The following is an 18104-nucleotide window of genomic DNA, read 5'->3' as shown; positions in this document are numbered from 1 at the left end:
CCTGATGCAAAGACATTAATAACACCTACATCTCCCCACCTCCTAATACCCATGTTCTATCAATAACATGCAACATACAAAGGGGTTCTCATCTACTGAAAGAGCTAACCACACAATGTCTTCATCCTTCATGTTTAATAGGTTTTAGACCTAAAAACTCCATCCATCTTGTTACATGACACCACAAAATTGCCAATACTACACTTTAGGAAAGGCCGCTGCTGCGATTTCAGTGCCACAGTGATAGGGCTGTTGGTCATTTAAAAGTCCTATGGAATAATAATCATATAGTGGTTTGTTTTTTTGCCAAAAAACATCTGCTGGAGTGTGTGATAAAGATGAAAAAAGGCAACTGAAGGAGATGCGTGATATATTGGGCATATTGGGCATGTTATATATATATATATATATATATATATATATATATATATATATATATATATATATATATATATATATATATGTGTGTGTGTTTATGCTAAACACTTGCTATAAGCAGCCAATTACATGCACAGCCCTAGGTATAGATTTTCAGGTGCCTTCTTCGTGATGGGATCGGGCACTTCAGGTCTTAATGAATAAGCCCCATATACGGGTGTAATGAAGTTTGTGTGTGTGGGGGTGGGGAGGTGGAGGGGGGAGATATTCAAGACATTTCTCTTTATAGTAGACCGGACTGCATCTTTAATTTCGTAATGTGCAAAAAGCAGTTTTCCGTGACACTTTAATAGCTTGATGGGCGATTAAATCTGTCTCAGAGACAAGTCATGTTATGAGTTACTTTACTCAGAACTGCCCAGTTGCGTCTTTGCTGCGTTGGTAGATTGTTGAGTTTTCTTCATTGTACAGCACTGCTGAATATGTTGGCGCTTTACAAATAAACAATAATAATAATGTGGCATTAGATCTTCTGTACGTAATTTCCCGGAAATAATCCTTCTTTCCCGTGAAGTCGTCCTTTCCACCAGCCCGAAGGATCTGAAACGTGAAGTGCACAGGGGTCAGTAACTGGAGCAAAGTTACTGCATCTCTGTGCTGCTGCACATGGTGACACAGTGATACTGACAGAAGGATCTATGATATATAGTGTGTCCCTCCCACTGCAGGGGGACACTGATACAGACAGAAGGATCTATGGTACATTGAGTGTGTCCCTCCCACTGCAGGGGGACACTGATACAGACAGAATGATCTATGATATATAGAGTGTGTCCCTCCCACTGCAGGGGGACACTGATACAGACGGAAGGATCTATGGTACATTGAGTGTGTCCCTCCCACTGCAGGGGGACACTGATACAGACAGAAGGATCTATGGTACATTGAGTGTGTCCCTCCCACTGCAGGGGGACACTGATACAGACAGAAGGATCTATGATATATAGAGTGTGTCCCTCCCACTGCAGGGGGACACTGATACAGACAGAAGGATCTATGGTACATTGAGTGTGTCCCTCCCACTGCAGGGGAGAGTGATACAGACAGAAGGATCTATGGTACATTGAGTGTGTCCCTCCCACTGCAGGGGGACAGTGATACAGACAGAAGGATCTATGGTACATTGAGTGTGTCCCTCCCACTGCAGGGGGACAGTGATACAGACAGAAGGATCTATGGTACATTGAGTGTGTCCCTCCCATTGCAGGGGAGAGTGATACAGACGGAAGGATCTATGGTACATTGAGTGTGTCCCTCCCACTGCAGGGGGACAGTGATACAGACAGAAGGATCTATGGTACATTGAGTGTGTCCCTCCCACTGCAGGGGGACAGTGATACAGACGGAAGGATCTATGGTACATTGAGTGTGTCCCTCCCACTGCAGGGGGACAGTGATACAGACAGAAGGATCTATGGTACATTGAGTGTGTCCCTCCCACTGCAGGGGGACAGTGATACAGACAGAAGGATCTATGGTACATTGAGTTTGTCCTTCCCACTGCAGGGGAGAGTGATACAGACGGAAGGATCTATGGTACATTGAGTGTGTCCCTCCCACTGCAGGGGGACAGTGATACAGACGGAAGGATCTATGGTACATTGAGTGTGTCCCTCCCACTGCAGGGGGATCTATGGTACATTGAGTTTGTCCTTTCCACTGCAGGGGAGAGTGATACAGACGGAAGGATCTATGGTACATTGAGTGTGTCCCTCCCACTGCAGGGGGACACTGATACAGACAGAAGGATCTATGGTACATTGAGTGTGTCCCTCCCACTGCAGGGGACAGTGATTCAGACATCTATGGTACATTGAGTGTGTCCTTCCCACTGCAAGGGGACAGTGATACAGCCAGAAGGATCTACAGTATGGTACATTGAGTGTGTCCCTCCCACTTCAGGGGGACAGTGATACAGACGGAATGATCTATGGTACATTGAGTGTGTCCCTCCCACTTCAGGGGGACAGTGATACAGACAGAAGGATCTATGGTACATTGAGTGTGTCCCTCTCACTGCAGGGGGACAGTGATACAGACAGAAGGATCTATGGTACATTGAGTGTGTCCCTCCCACTGCAGGGGGACAGTGATACAGACAGAAGGATCTATGGTACATTGAGTGTGTCCCTCCCACTGCAGGGGGACGGTGATACAGACAGAAGGATCTATGGTACATTGAGTGTGTCCTTCCCACTTCAGGGGGACAGTGATACAGACGGAATGAACTATGGTACATTGAGTGTGTCCCTCCCACTGCAGGGGAGAGTGATACAGACAGAAGGATCTATGGTACATTGAGTGTGTCCCTCCCACTGCAGGGGGACAGTGATACAGACAGAAGGATCTATGGTACATTGAGTGTGTCCCCCCCACTGCAGGGGGACAGTGATACAGACAGAAGGATCTATGGTACATTGAGTGTGTCCCTCCCACTGCAGGGGAGAGTGATACAGACGGAAGGATCTATGGTACATTGAGTGTGTCCCTCCCACTGCAGGGGGACAGTGATACTGACGGAAGGATCTATGGTACATTGAGTGTGTCCCCCCCACTGCAGGGGGACAGTGATACAGACGGAAGGATCTATGGTACATTGAGTGTGTCCCCCCCACTGCAGGGGGACAGTGATACAGACGGAAGGATCTATGGTACATTGAGTGTGTCCCTCCCACTGCAGGGGGACAGTGATACTGACGGAAGGATCTATGGTACATTGAGTGTGTCCCCCCCACTGCAGGGGGACAGTGATACAGACGGAAGGATCTATGGTACATTGAGTGTGTCCCCCCCACTGCAGGGGGACAGTGATACAGACAGAAGGATCTATGGTACATTGAGTGTGTCCCTCCCACTGCAGGGGGACACTGATACAGACAGAAGGATCTATGGTACATTGAGTGTGTCCCTCCCACTGCAGGGGGACAGTGATACAGACGGAAGGATCTATGGTACATTGAGTGTGTCCCTCCCACTGCAGGGGGACAGTGATACAGACAGAAGGATCTATGGTACAGTGAGTGTGTCCCTCCCACTGCAGCCTGACACAGTGATACCGACAGAAGGGACATGTGGCCGATGGAGCCTGTCACTGTGTTACCTTGTGTTGAATTGGACACCGTCAGAAGGGACCTATGACCCGTGAAGTCTTTGACAGACAAAATCCCCCCTCATCCCCACCCCAGGATGACACAGTGACACACAGAAAAGACCTGCGACCCAAGAGAGTCTGCCCTACCATCACAGGGTAACACATTGACACAGACAGAGACCCATAGAGTCTGTCCCTTGTACTGCAGGGGCAACATGACAGAGGTTAGAAGGGAGATATGATTTATGGAGTCTGTCCCTCCCACTGCATGTTTACAGTGAGACAGACGAGACCTGTGACACAGGCAATCGGTGCCTCCCAGGACAGTGCGACAGACATGGCCATGGCCCATGGAGACTGTCCCTCCCACTGCAGGATGACACCGTGACTCAGACAGAGTGGAGCTATGACCCATGCCATGGAATCTGTCCCTCCCACTGCAGGGTGACACAGTGACTCAGACAGAGTGGAGCTATGACCCATGCCATGGAATCTGTCCCTCCCACTGCAGGGTGACACAGTGACTCAGACAGAGTGGAGCTATGACCCATGCCATGGAATCTGTCTCTTTCTCCGCAGGGTGACACAGTGACTCAGACAGAGTGGAGCTATGACCCATGCCATGGAATCTGTCCCTCCCACTGCAGGGTGACACAGTGACTCAGACAGAGTGGAGCTATGACCCATACCATGGAATCTGTCCCTCCCACTGCAGGGTGACACAGTGACTCAGACAGAGTGGAGCTATGACCCATGCCATGGAATCTGTCTCTTTCTCCGCAGGGTGACACAGTGACTCAGACAGAGTGGAGCTATGACCCATGCCATGGAATCTGTCTCTTTCTCCGCAGGGTGACACAGTGACTCAGACAGAGTGGAGCTATGACCCATGCCATGGAATCTGTCCCTCCCACTGCAGGGTGACACAGTGACTCAGACAGAGTGGAGCTATGACCCATACCATGGAATCTGTCCCTCCCACTGCATGATGACACAGTGACTCAGACAGAGTGGAGCTATGACCCATGCCATGGAATCTGTCCCTCCCACTGCAGGGTGACACCGTGACTTGGACAGAGTGGAGCTATGACACATGCCATGGAATCTGTCTCTCCCACTGCAGGGTGACACAGTGACTCAGACAGAGTGGAGCTATGACACATGCCATGGAATCTGTCCCTCCCACTGCAGGGTGACACAGTGACTCAGACAGAGTGGAGCTATGACCCATGCCATGGAATCTGTCCCACCCACTGCAGGGTGACACAGTGACTCAGACAGAGTGGAGCTATGACCCATGCCATGGAATCTGTCCCTCCCACTGCAGGGTGACACAGTGACTCAGACAGAGTGGAGCTATGACCCATGCCATGAATCTGTCCCTCCCACTGCAGGGTGACACCGTGACTCAAACAGAGTGGAGCTATGACCCATGCCATGGAATCTGTCTCTTTCTCCGCAGGGTGACACAGTGACTCAGACAGAGTGGAGCTATGGCACATGCCATGGAATCTGTCTCTCCCACTGCAGGGTGACACAGTGACTCAGACAGAGTGGAGCTATGACCCATGCCATGGAATCTGTCCCTCCCACTGCAGGGTGACACAGTGACTCAGACAGAGTGGAGCTATGACCCATGCCATGGAATCTGTCCCTCCCACTGCAGGGTGACACAGTGACTCAGACAGAGTGGAGCTATGACCCATGCCATGGAATCTGTCTCTTTCTCCGCAGGGTGACACAGTGACTCAGACAGAGTGGAGCTATGACCCATGCCATGGAATCTGTCCCTCCCACTGCAGGGTGACACAGTGACTCAGACAGAGTGGAGCTATGACCCCTGCCATGGAATCTGTCTCTTTCTCCGCAGGGTGACACAGTAACATAGGCAGTAGGGCTGTCTGGTCCATTGGGTCTCTCCCTTTACGACACGGGGAAACAGTGACACGTGGGTTCAGTGCTCTGAATGATGTCACCCACCTTCCAGCAGAATATCGATTACATCATTGACATTGAAGCTGAGCTCATCCACATCCTGCCCCAGGTACTGATAGATAGCCCTACAGCGGGGCCCCGCAGGTTTGGCCTGAGGTTTCGGGCGTCCCACACCAGGAAGTGGTCTTTGTCCCACACTCTTCTTCCTCTGCATCCTGCAAACAACAAGAGGGCATCAGAGAGTAGGCAATACAGGGTGAGGTGGGGGGTGTTATATAGAGACCGCGCATTGCACAGCAAGAAGTAGGAGCACTCAGCATGTAACACCTTCTGTATACTGCAACGCCAAGACTGGACTATTTGTATGGACTTGAAATTATTCTGGATTAGTGTACTATGTTGGCTAAACAAAGCACACTTAAATGGTCCCAATTAATGGCGCACTGCAGACCAGAATATTGTTATATTAAGGTCAAAATATTCGACTAAATAAAAGCAGTTAAAATAATTTTATTAATAAACATAATTGTTAAAATGAAAATATAGATCCTGATTCAGAGGAATAGGATATATATGAAGTCCCCTAGGTGAAGTTTTGTATATACCTGGTTGTCTGTGTATACAGTCAAAAGAAGTCAAAGTTCAAATACATATGAATATTGTTAACCCTATATTCAGTTGTAGATATCTGTATAGGGAAAACAATAAAGGTACCTCCTATGAATGATCTCTATATGCCACTCTCTAGTAGGTGTATGGTGAGCATTTTCTTATGGGGAGATGGATTTCTCCTGTAAGAAGGAAGTGCTGCTTAGTTTTAATGAACCCCTAGTATGTAGTCTGTACAGTCATGTTAAATACATTGTGCAGCAATATTAGTTAGTGGCTGTCACTGTAGATGTACTATGATCGTGACTTCTCAGGTCATTAGTTACGTCTACTGATGTAGTGTGTATAGGGTCTAAATATACTCTAACTACAGTAAGTACTCAGAAAAATGCCAAAGGATGTCTGGTAGATTGTATCCACATATAGTAACCATTAGCTATCTTCACTGGTATATTGGGCCAATGTAGACCATGAAGATGTTCTGCGCATGTGCGTTGGATTCCGTATTCGGTTTCCTGCGTGATGGTAAGATTGTATATGTATATACACAGATCCTGTCCCCAAAAATATATATAAGGGTAACGGTTATTTGTATATAGCTGTGTATAATTGGCATATGGGAGACAATGCTATAATCTTGATGATAATGTGTATTTATTATATACAGATATCATATATGAAACAGTTAATACTGCCGATGACATATGTATAACATAGTACACTAATCCAGACCTATTCCATTCATTCCCAGGCAGCACGCCGTTTCTATCTAGGAGTTTTGAGCGAGGTTTTCCACATTTTCTCAAGACTTGAAATTATTGCATCACCTTATTTATCTATTCATTGTTTTTTTATATTTATATCAGCCTTTGGGAGTACACCTGAAACTCACGTGCATCTATGATATATGGTTAAGGAAGACACTGTGTTTCCTATGATGCGTCCTATAAATATATATTTCTTATGAGCTATTATATTTTGTCACTATCACAGATATATATATATATATATATATATATATATATAATCCCCCTTTGGGATTATGATGACTTTAAGGGGTTAACTGTGTGTTAACACAGAGTAAAGCCCCCTCCCCATCACATTTAAGGGGATAATTAGAATCAGGTGTTTACTTAATTAGGTAGATCTTCAGGTGTGAGTTTGGGAGGCTCATCCCTACAGTATACAAAGATTGAAAACTTTGAGTTTTGTCTTCACCATACAAATGTATAGAAACATGTCATACCACAATCAAAAGAAATCCCTGAGGACCTTAGAAATGCAGTTATTGATGCTCATCAGTCTAGAAATGGTTACAAAACCATTTCTAAGGTTTTAGGGCTCCACTAATTCACTGTCAGACAGTCTACAAATGGAGAAAGTTCAAGACCACAGTCAGTCTACCCCGGAGTGGTCACCTTACCAAAATCTTGCCAAGAACTGGCAAATCATCCCGGAAGTCACAAAAAATCCCAGAGTAACATCCAAGGACCTGCAGGCCACTCTCGCTTTGGCTAATGTGAGTGTTCATGACTCAACTATCAGAAAAAGACGGAACAAAAATGTTGTCCATGGAGGAAACCACTGCTCTCTAAAAAGAACATTGCTGCCCATCTGAAGTTTGCCAAAGAGCACATAGATGATCCACAAGACTTCTTTGTTCCCTAGACAGACGAGTCAAAGGTAGAACATTTTGGCCTTTTCGTTATGTTTGGCGAAAACCAAACACTGCGTTCGAACAGAAGAACCTCATCCCAACTGTCTAGCATGGTGGTGGCAGTGTGATGGTTTGAGGCTGCTTTGCTGCCCCAGGACCTGGACGGCCTGCCATCAGTGACAGAACCATGAATTCTGCATTGTATCAGAAGATTCTAGAGGAGAATATCAGGCCATCCGTCTGTGAGCTGAAGCTGAAGCGAAAGTGGGTCATGCAGCAAGACAATGATCCTAAACATACAAACAGATCTACGAAAGAATGGATGCAGAAGAAGAAATTCTGTGTTTTAGAATGACCTAATCAAAGTCCAGACCTAAACCCCATTGAAATGTTGTGGCAGTATGATATTATACAATAAGTCTGAGTATTGCTGACTGTAGACAGAAGAGTGAAAAAGTGTAAAAACTCTGATATGTCTTTTTTTGTTTCTTTTTAAGTTGTGTTGTAATGTTTTGTATATGTTGAATGTTATTAAAAAAAAAAGTGGATTATAAATAAAGAATCTACAAAAAAAATGCTGTGGCAGAACCTGAATCGAGCTGTCCATGTAAGGAAGCTCTCAAATGTCACTGAGTTGAAGCAGTTCTGTAAGGAGGAACGGGCCAAAATTCCTCAAAAACGATTTAAGAGGCTGACAAGCAGTTACAGGAAACGCTTAATTTACGTCATTGCTGCTCAAGGAGGCGCCACCAGGTACTGAATCTAAAGGTTCACATACTTTTTCACACATGGATATTGAATGTTGAATCATTTGTGGATAAATACATGTTGAAATAGTATCATGTTTTTGTGTCATTTGTTTGATCAGGTTATCTTTATCTATTATTAGGACGTAGATTAAGGTCTAATAACATTTTAGGTTTGAAATATGTGAAATATGTGAAAATCCTAAGGGGTTCAAAGACTTTTGCTCGCGACTGTATAGTGTGGGGGGATTCTTCTGGAAGGAAGATCCCTGGAGGAGACCCAGAAGAGGGATCTCACTGTAAATAGTATTTACGCCTTTAGTGTAAAGATAGCATAGGAAAAGGATCCCCTTTCTATTGTTTAATAGTTAGGGATAGTGCCCCAGTTAGATAGTGGCAGTATGAATGGATTCTTGCTACTCTGCATTTCTATAGTGCCAACCTATGCCCAGAGGGGCACAGCGCACAGCCCTGCAGAATAGGTGGATCAGCCCCATCAGTGTCCATATCTGTCACTACTCCAGATCGCCACGAGGTGGCATACTGTGCCCATGAGAGGGACACTAATCACACTGAGACAGATTAGCACAAGGCCCAGGGGCCATAAAGAGATGAAGCTCTACTGAAGCTGCCCAGAAGAGGGTTTGTTAGGTAACAAAAAGGGATCAAGTCTCAGCACCTCCTTAGCAGGCTGAGAAAGGGGCAGCTAGGAAAGACCGGGCTCAGACAGTAAAAGAGAGAAGGTCACAATGTTCATACCAACATACATGTGAATGTTGATGTAACAATAAAGCTGCTGTTTAAATGAATACATTTCCTGGTGCATTATTGCTACTTCATTGCCCAGCCACACAAATCCAGCATCCCAACATGGTAACCAAGATAAGAACCATTAATGTAAACTCCCTAGGAGCCGGGGAGGTGTGTACATATATATATATATATATATATATATATATATATATATATATATATATATATATATATATATATATATATATATTATATATAGTGTCACTTGCGCTAAACTCCCGGAAGGGATCAATAACATCCTATATAGCCAATTTGTACGCATAAAGCGGAATTGCTCTGATGAGTGTGGCTTTTTGGAGCAAGCTCAAATACTTAGAAGTAAATTTGTGGATAAGAAGTATGATGTTAAAATGGTAGAAGAAGCTTTTCAGAAAGCATATAGACAGGATAGGGATAATCTTGTTATGAGGGTAATGATATTAATACTGGGCTTACAAAAAAATACAAAAGTAATAACATTTTAAAATAGACCATGCTGTTCAGATCCAACGGAGGTCTACTGCTCCCACTAGTGACAGGAAAATATTGTTCATTTAGATCCAATGGATAGCAGAAAGGGTACTAGTTTTGAGATACCATCATTTATAACCCAATTTAATGGGGCACATCGGAAAATCAGGAATATTCTTGCTCGACACTGGAATATTTTTCAGGTGGACACCATTTTGGGGAAAATGTTACCTCGTCAACCCAGGATTCGGTTCAGTAGAGCCACGAGTCTCAAAGGGGTTTTGGCCCCAAAGTATGACTAGGGGGACTTCAGATATATTGGTATCCACTACTGCCACTAGACCCAAGCCATGGCAAATTGACAAGGTAAGGAGGGGGGGGGGGGGGGCACGAGCAGGGGGGAGAGCAGGCAGAAGGGCGCAGCGGGAAATGTTTGCACACCTCTGGTTTATAGTATATTGCATAACATCAGAATCCTCAAGATAAGAATCCTTGTTTTTATCTTATTTTCTCCCATCCCTTTTCTTGTTTTTCTAATTGGGTTATTTGTGGTTTTTTAGTGGCAAGTCGATGTTATTAATATGGATCCTATCAAATAAAGTATTCAAGATATTTATGAATTTTGTCACTCTCCATTGAGTGATGATTGTTTTCATCCTCTAGCTCAGAGTGGGAAAGTATTACTATTATTTTGATTGATTTATTGTTTAATTTCATCCCTTTTTGATTAAGGCTGTTACTCAAGCAGCTGTACAGGTTTGCGCTCTTTTAATTGACTGCTTAATTGTTATGTTTGTCTTGTATTGGGTAGTAGGTGTATATATATATATATATATATATATATATATATATATATATATATATATATATATATGTGTGTGTGTGTGTGTGTGTGTGTGTGTGTCTTTGTCACTGCGCCTGAGCACTCCCTTGAGAAAGGTCCTGTTTGGAGGACCGAAACATCGGTGTGTGTGCCGTTTACCTGAAATACATCTTGAAATTGGATTACTTTGTGTGCTGCCTCATTCTTGCTGAACAGTCTTCTGTAAAGAGTCTGCCCGGTAAGGATACTTCATTTATCTTATTACTATGGGACAAGCACCAACCATAACTACGATACACGTGAGTGTCATCTGCTAACATTGACTATATATATAAAAAATAAAAAACAAATAATCAATACCGTTCTGTGGCCAACTCAATGCTTTTATTTGTGCGAGCTTTCGAGATACAGTGATCTCTTCTTCGGGCGGTGTTACAATTGATTTAGCCAAGAAATTTACTTTCAAGCAGGACAGCTAGGAATGTTATCTCTGTGGGTGAAGCCTAACCCTATCCCCTGTGCAGTATACGATTTATGACTTAAGGTGTTAAATGGTCCCTGAATGTTTGTGATGTTAGAGTAAGTATATATGTGTATGTGGGTATGTGTGTACATCTTAATTTATAAAGTGCCCACAGTACAGTATATACAGTGCTTTACAAAAAGGTGTGTGTAGAGGGGGAGTGTATAACAATGGTGTGGGTAGGTGTAGAAATGTAAGAGGGTGTTGCATTTCTGTGCATGTGTGCGGGTTTTATGTGGTCCCTATTGGTATAAAAGGGATATAATTACATTGTACATTTGTATGTGTAAGAGGCAGTTGTGTGTGCATTCATACAGCGCAGTATTCATAGACATGGGCCATGGGAAGAGAGTTCTCCTGTGTAGTGGCTCATGAAGCTGCGGTCTCGGCTTAGGCCACCGGTGAGTGTCCCAAATAGTTTAATACATTTATATTCATGCAACCGTCTTTCTTTCGGTGTTCTGAGATTACATTTGAGTATGGCCACCTTGAGATCGTTCATCTTATGGCCAGAGTCAGAGAAATTTTCGCCGATAGGACTTTCTCTTGTTCCGCGTGTGATGCTGTGGAGAGGCAGATTCATTCTCTTGTTTAGCCCCTGTACCGTCTCACCTATGTAGTAGCAGCCCCCTGGGCATTTCATACATAATGACGTACACGACATTGCTGGAGGAACAGATGAACCTTCCTTTGACTTTGTATTCCAGAAAGCTGTGTGGTATTTGAATTGTGCCCGCTGTGAGGAGCATTGCGCAGGTTTTGTATCTTGCGTCCTGGCATGGTGTTGTCCCGCATTCAGTTGTATTGTTGAATACTTTACTTCTCACTATAATTTCCTTGAAATTATGAGGTTGTCTGTATGATAATAAGGTGTTTCAGGGAAGACCTGCGTCAGTCTTGTATCTTCCTGGAGAATGGGTTGTAGTTCCCTGGCGATGTTGAGTAGGGCTTCTAGGTGTGGGTTATATGTGACCACCAAAGGAACCCTGTTGCTTCTCTTCTTCATTTTGTATTCAAGGGAATCACTTCTTGATATTCTGCTGGCTTTGTGGATTTGCTGGTCCACAATTCTGTGGTTGTATCCACGGTTTATGAAATCTGATCTTAAGGCTGTAATCCGCTTGCCTCTGTATGCTGTGTCGGAGCATATCCGGTTGTATCGTATGGCTTGGCTGTAGATGGTTGCATGCCTTGTGTGTGGGGTGGAAGCTGTTGTCCCTCAAATAGCTGGCTCTGTCTGTAGGTTTGCGGTATATAGAGATCTGTAGTTGGTTGTTCTTTATAATAATGGTGTTGTCTAGGAAATGTACTTCATCTGGGGAATGGGTGAGTTTGAGGTTGATAGGCATGGAATGTATTGAAGGTCTCATGGAACTGTATGAGGTCCTGTTCAAAAGAGGTCCAAATCAGGAGGATGTCATTGATGTACCGAAGGTATGTAAGGGGTTTCAAGTGAGTGTATGAATGCACACACACCTGCCTCTTACACATACAAATGTAATTCTATCCCTTTATACCAATAGGGACCACATATTACCCACACACATGCACAGGAATGCAACACCCTCTTACATTTCCACACCTACCCAAACCATTGTTATACTCTTCCCCTCTACATACACTTTTTGTAAAGTGCGGTATGCACTGTGGGCGCTTTATAAATAAAGATTTGCACTCATACACAAACTCTTACATCAAAAACATTTCGGGACCATTTAACACCTTAAGTGATAAATCGTATACTGCACAGGGGGGAGGGTTAGGCTTCACCCACAGAGATAGCATTCCCCGCTGTCCTGTTTGAAGGTAAATTTCTTGGCTTAATCAATGGTAACATCGCCCGAGAAGAGATCAGTGTATCTTGAATGCTCGCACAAATAAAAGCATTTAGTAAGCCACAGAACGGTATTGACTATTTGTTTTTTATTATTAAGCTCGGCTAACACGGTACAGATACCTCAACAATATATATATATATATATATATATATATATATATATATATATATATATATATACAGTATACATACAGCTCAACTCCGTTATAGCGCAATTCGCTACAACGCGGATCCGCAAATAACATGTCTGAGCGTGGCTCTCGTTTTTTAAAAGCATATATTTTTTAGAACATCTACTTTTTTTTTAAAATATACAATGCTTTATCACACACACACACGCACGCACGCACGCACGCACGCACGCACACACACACACACACACACACACACACACACACACACACACACACACACACACACTCCCTCTGACTGTAAAACCTTGGAAATCCTGTAACCTTTTGAGGTAACCATAAGAATACCTTCTTTGCCGCAGGAGCTGTAAACCAGTTTTTCAAAAGTTGCTGACCCCGCCGGTCAGTCCCCTGCTCACTGCCCCTGCCTGTCAGTCCCCTGCTCGCTGCCTCCACAGGTCCCCTGCTCGCTGCCTTCTCCAGTCCCCTGCTTGTTGCCTCCTCCGGTCCCCTGCTCACTGCCCCCGCCCGCCGGTCCCCTGCTCACTATCCCCGCTGGTCCCCTGCTCGTTGCCTCCTCCGGACCCCTGCTCGCTGCCTCCTCCAGTCCCCTGCTCGCTGCCTCCTCTGGTCCCCTGCTCGCTGCCCCCGCCGGTCGGTCCCCTGCTCACTGCCCCCGCCTGTTGGTCCCCTGCTCGCTGCCTCCGCCGGTCCTCTGCTCGCTGCCTCCTCCGGTCCCCTGCTGACTGCCTTATGTCTCCCTTCGTCTGGCCGCATCCCTGCTCAAGCTCTTGCTAAGTTACGCCACCCTCACACACATGGAGACAGACAGACACACACACACACACACACACACACACACACACACACACACACACACACACACACACACACACACACACACACACATGGAGACAGACACACACACAAACACACACACACACACACACACACACACACACACACACACACACACACACACACACACACACACACACACACACACACACACAAAGAGACACACAGAGACAGACACAGACACACTCCCCCTCCGGCGGATGCGGAACCCCTGATTGCGGCGGCCATTTTTTCTCGGCGATCCCGGTTATAGCGCGGTTTCATTATGTGAACCCTGAGCACCACGTTATAACGTGGTTCAGCTGTGTTATATATGTTTCACTCCTTCATTTAGGAGATATTGTCATAATATTTGTCATACTACATATCATACCTTATACCCACAATAACCCTGATTGCCACCATCTACCAAATTAGAAATACAAGTGGATGATTTGTGAATGTGCCACCATAGCATAGTTTTCCCCTTTTTTAATATTCAGACTATCAACACCAGTTAGTTTCTTCCTTCCCTACCTCTTGCACCTAGGTCCTTATGCAGAACATATCTGTGTGTGTGTGTTTGCATATCTTGGCCTATACACCGTTTATTGTGGATTTAAACAGAGATTAACACCCCTATTCTCCCTTCTCCAACACTCTTCTCACACCATGATCCATTATATATAATATTTGAAGATATCTCTAATAGATTCTAATTAAAAGTATTAACTGAAGGGGTTAAAGCACTGCAGGGGTTAGGTGACCGCCTCTTACCCAGCAACCCCCTGGTCGGGCACGTTTAGGAACTCCATATTGTTGTCAGAGGGTTGCCGGTTCCTCCTGGGGGCAGAGTGGCGGGGGAGTGCCGTGGCAGGAGGAGCTCGGGCTTGCCTGTTGGCCTGAGTGTAGGTAGGGTCCCTTGATTTACCCATAGGGAACTTGGGATTCCCGTTTCTGATGGATCCTGAAAAAGACAGAAAGAGGAGGTGAGAGTGTTAGGGTAAGGGGGAGCGAGGAGAGATCTTGGGGAAGCAGGCACTCACCGGAAGGGGGAGGAGGAGCAGAGCGGTTTGGAGGAGGTCTGTGTGCATGGGTCTTAGGGGCTCCTTTCTTGGTGGGTTCTGTAGGGGGGGGGGAGGGAAGGTGGAAGAAGCATCAGAGTTTAGACTATCATCATTCTAATCTGCCCCATCTCTTCTCTCTCCCCTCTTTTTGCCCCAAGTTCTCATCCACCTCCTCTTATTCTTTCTTTCCCCCATCGCCTCTCTCTCCATCTTTCCCTCCTCCCTCCCTGGTGTCTCCTCTTTCTGACTCCCTCTCTCCTCCATCTCCTCTCCGTTCTCTCTTCTTATTTCTCTCCTGCATCTATCCTCGTTCTGCTTCCTCTATAACCCCATCTCTTCATCTTCCCCCCCTGCTCTCTCTCCTTATCTCTGTACCCAGATGAACTATCTTCCCTCACCTCTCCTCCACCCCCTTTGACCCCCTCCCAAATTTATCGTCCTAATTCTTGCTCTGCTCTGATTCACTCCTCCTGCCCTCTTATACTCACTGTGCTCCCCACATATTCCTTGCCACCAACTTCTCTCCCCTGCCTCCCTACAGCATACTCACTGGAGTTTTTGGGGAGCCCATCCCCGATGCTGACTGTGAGGGTCTTGCCCCCTGGTTTAAGCAGAGCGACACCCCCATGCCCCTTGATGAACTGGAGGTTCCGAGTTCCTCCTCCTCCCCAGCCCTCCTTCTTCACCTGGAGCTGTAGTCTGAGGAGAGCAGCGTAGGACAATAAGACACTGCAGTGAATAGTTGTTCAGAACACAGTTTCCTCCTCCCCCCAATCACCAATGTAGCAATAAAGTTCAGGGAAAAAAGGGTTTTCAAATGCAACACTCTACTATTCCAGCTCTAATGCTAAGCACACTGAACTCTGTCAATGCACCTCCATCCTGCCCTGCAGGTTCCTCTACTTCTACTTTTCCAGCACTGACTATCTCACACAGCTCTGCCACTGCTCCCAATCTTCTATTCCAGAGCTGTCACCACTTCTATCCTGCCCTGCTGTACCCTCTGATATTCCTGTTCTCATCCCCCCCACAGGCACAGCGCTGTCACAGCTGCTGCCTCTGCTATTTAAGCACTGATACACACACTATCTCTATCAATGCTTCCCCCTGTGCTATTCCAGCACTGACACACACACACACTCCCTTGTGCCTCTTACGTGTCAACAAAGTTCAGGGGCAGCTTGCTCTTGGCCGACTCCTCGTAGCGTTTACACATCAGACTAATGAGCTCCGTCTTAAACACTGACTCTAGGAGGGTGTCTTGATTCCCCTCATGCAGGATGAAGAAGTCATCCTGGCGTGTGCTGAGTGGGGGCAAAATGGAGAATTAGCAGGGCAAGTGGTGATGATCTTCCTGTAAGAGACGTGTGCAGAGGTAGATACAATGGAGACCGATTTGGGTGAAATTATATCTTGGCTTTATTGAGCCTGTTCCTTTATCCAGGCAAAACATACAAAAACAACAAACTAACAAACCCCTATCCCCTTGTAAGGGCTAACTTACTTCCCCATACCCTATCTGCAGGACTGGAGGGATATTCCCATTACTAGCCTATCACCCCAAAGTCTCAGGAAGTACATAAAGCAGGTGGCCCTCCATGTCAGTCCCTGGCAGGTTCCTGGGTCCTCTGTGTCCAGGAAATATAGATCTCTGGGTGTCTTGATCTCAGCACAGCCTTTGTGCTCAAGACAGTGTCTGTGTGCAGGCTTCTCTGCTCTCCTTCTGTCAGCCCAAATGTGAGCTAAGGAATTTCTCTCCTGTGTCTCACATGAGGCTTTTTATGGAGCTCTCATTAGTCCAGGTGGAGACTAGTTAATTGAGTGGCTGGAATCAACTATCTCTGTTGGATTCTCAGAGCTCTGAGGCTGCTTTATTTAAACAGGGATAAGTCCCTGTTACACTTCCCCTCTGGTTAAATAAGTCCAAGCAGGCCCCTTCCTTTGAAAGGAACCACTTCTATAAGAACACCCCTCTCAGAAGAACACCTCAAAGCCCCAAAATGCCTCTTCCTATGGGGTAACCCATGTTATAAGAACACCCCTTTTACAAGAACATCTTACAGACCAGATGTGCCTCTTGCTATTGGAGGAACCCTTGTTACAAGGACACCCCCTCTGGTAAGAACAATTGCCAATGAGGGAAGCCCTGTTAAAAGAACACTGCCTTTATTCTCACAGCCCCAATGTATTTTGGGGGGATCTCTTGTTGTGATAACACCCCCCTTAAAGAACATTTCACATCCCCAACATGCCCCTTCCTATGGAGGAACCTCTGTTATAGGAGAATAGCCTTTATAAGAACATCTCATAGCCTCAAAGCTCGCCTTCCTTTGAGAGGAACCCGTGTTAAAGGAACACTCCTCACAGAACCAGTGTGACCCCCCACCCTGTAAAAATGAACCCTTGATAATGTAACACACCTCTTATAAAAACATTTCACATTCAAAAGAATTTATTAAACTACATAAAAGACGTGTGCAAACGATGAGAAGGTCATCTATGTAGCGTTGATAAGAAGTGATAAGATGTCTGCATGTATTTCTATCTCCAAACACGTGGGATTCTTCCCACGAGCCCATGAACAGGTTGGCATAGGAAGGTGCAAAGCATGTTCCCATTGCGGTCCCACGTGTTTGCAGATAGAAATCCCCCTCAAACATAAAGTAGTTGTATGTCATGTATTTTACTTTAGTCTTTTCTCTTCTTTTTTTTTTTCTTTCTCTCCGTTTTTTGATTTTTTCGTTTTGCACTTTGTCATTAATTGATATCAGTTGTGTGATTGCTGGTGGTGGGAGGTATATATACTATTCACCTCCCCCAATGATTTACTCCTTGAAAAAGCGCCACGGGGTGTGAAACGCGTGGGAGGAGTGTTCTATGTGTTTGCACGTCTTTTATGTAGTTTAATAAATTGTTTTTAATCCCTTTTGGCTGGTGAGTTTCCCCATTTTTTTCATTTTGGAGCGGCAGTTACTTCAATCTATTTTTGCATTACTTACCTGATCGATTGAAGAGATGGCTTCGGGGGATCATTGGAGAATTCGTGCAGCAGGCAGTGTTTCATACACAGCAGGAGATGCAGGACGGTGATTTCTTGTGAGTAACGGCTACTCCACACCGGGTATCCCGGGGACTTAGGGTTGCAGT

The 18104-nt window shown here is 45.3% G+C and overlaps 1 protein-coding gene across 1 annotated transcript in view; it reads right to left on the bottom strand.

The window, feature by feature from the left end:
• Positions 1 to 426: 426 nt before the first annotated feature.
• MYO1F (myosin IF) overlaps positions 427 to 18104 on the bottom strand; it is a 74364-nt gene continuing 56686 nt past the window's right edge. Inside the window, exons 23-28 of the mRNA XM_075611593.1 lie at positions 16115 to 16261; positions 15508 to 15656; positions 14937 to 15014; positions 14668 to 14857; positions 5510 to 5679; positions 427 to 978 (exon numbers count right to left, since the gene is read on the bottom strand). Coding sequence (XP_075467708.1) covers positions 902 to 978; positions 5510 to 5679; positions 14668 to 14857; positions 14937 to 15014; positions 15508 to 15656; positions 16115 to 16261 — 811 coding nt within the window. The 3' untranslated portion in view covers positions 427 to 901. The remainder of the gene's footprint in view (positions 979 to 5509; positions 5680 to 14667; positions 14858 to 14936; positions 15015 to 15507; positions 15657 to 16114; positions 16262 to 18104) is intronic.

Source organism: Ascaphus truei, chromosome 8 (genome assembly GCF_040206685.1).
Source record: "Ascaphus truei isolate aAscTru1 chromosome 8, aAscTru1.hap1, whole genome shotgun sequence".
Lineage (NCBI taxonomy): Eukaryota > Metazoa > Chordata > Amphibia > Anura > Ascaphidae > Ascaphus > Ascaphus truei.
Note: the sequence above shows the minus strand (reverse complement) of the source record. Positions and strands in the feature narration are given on the sequence as shown.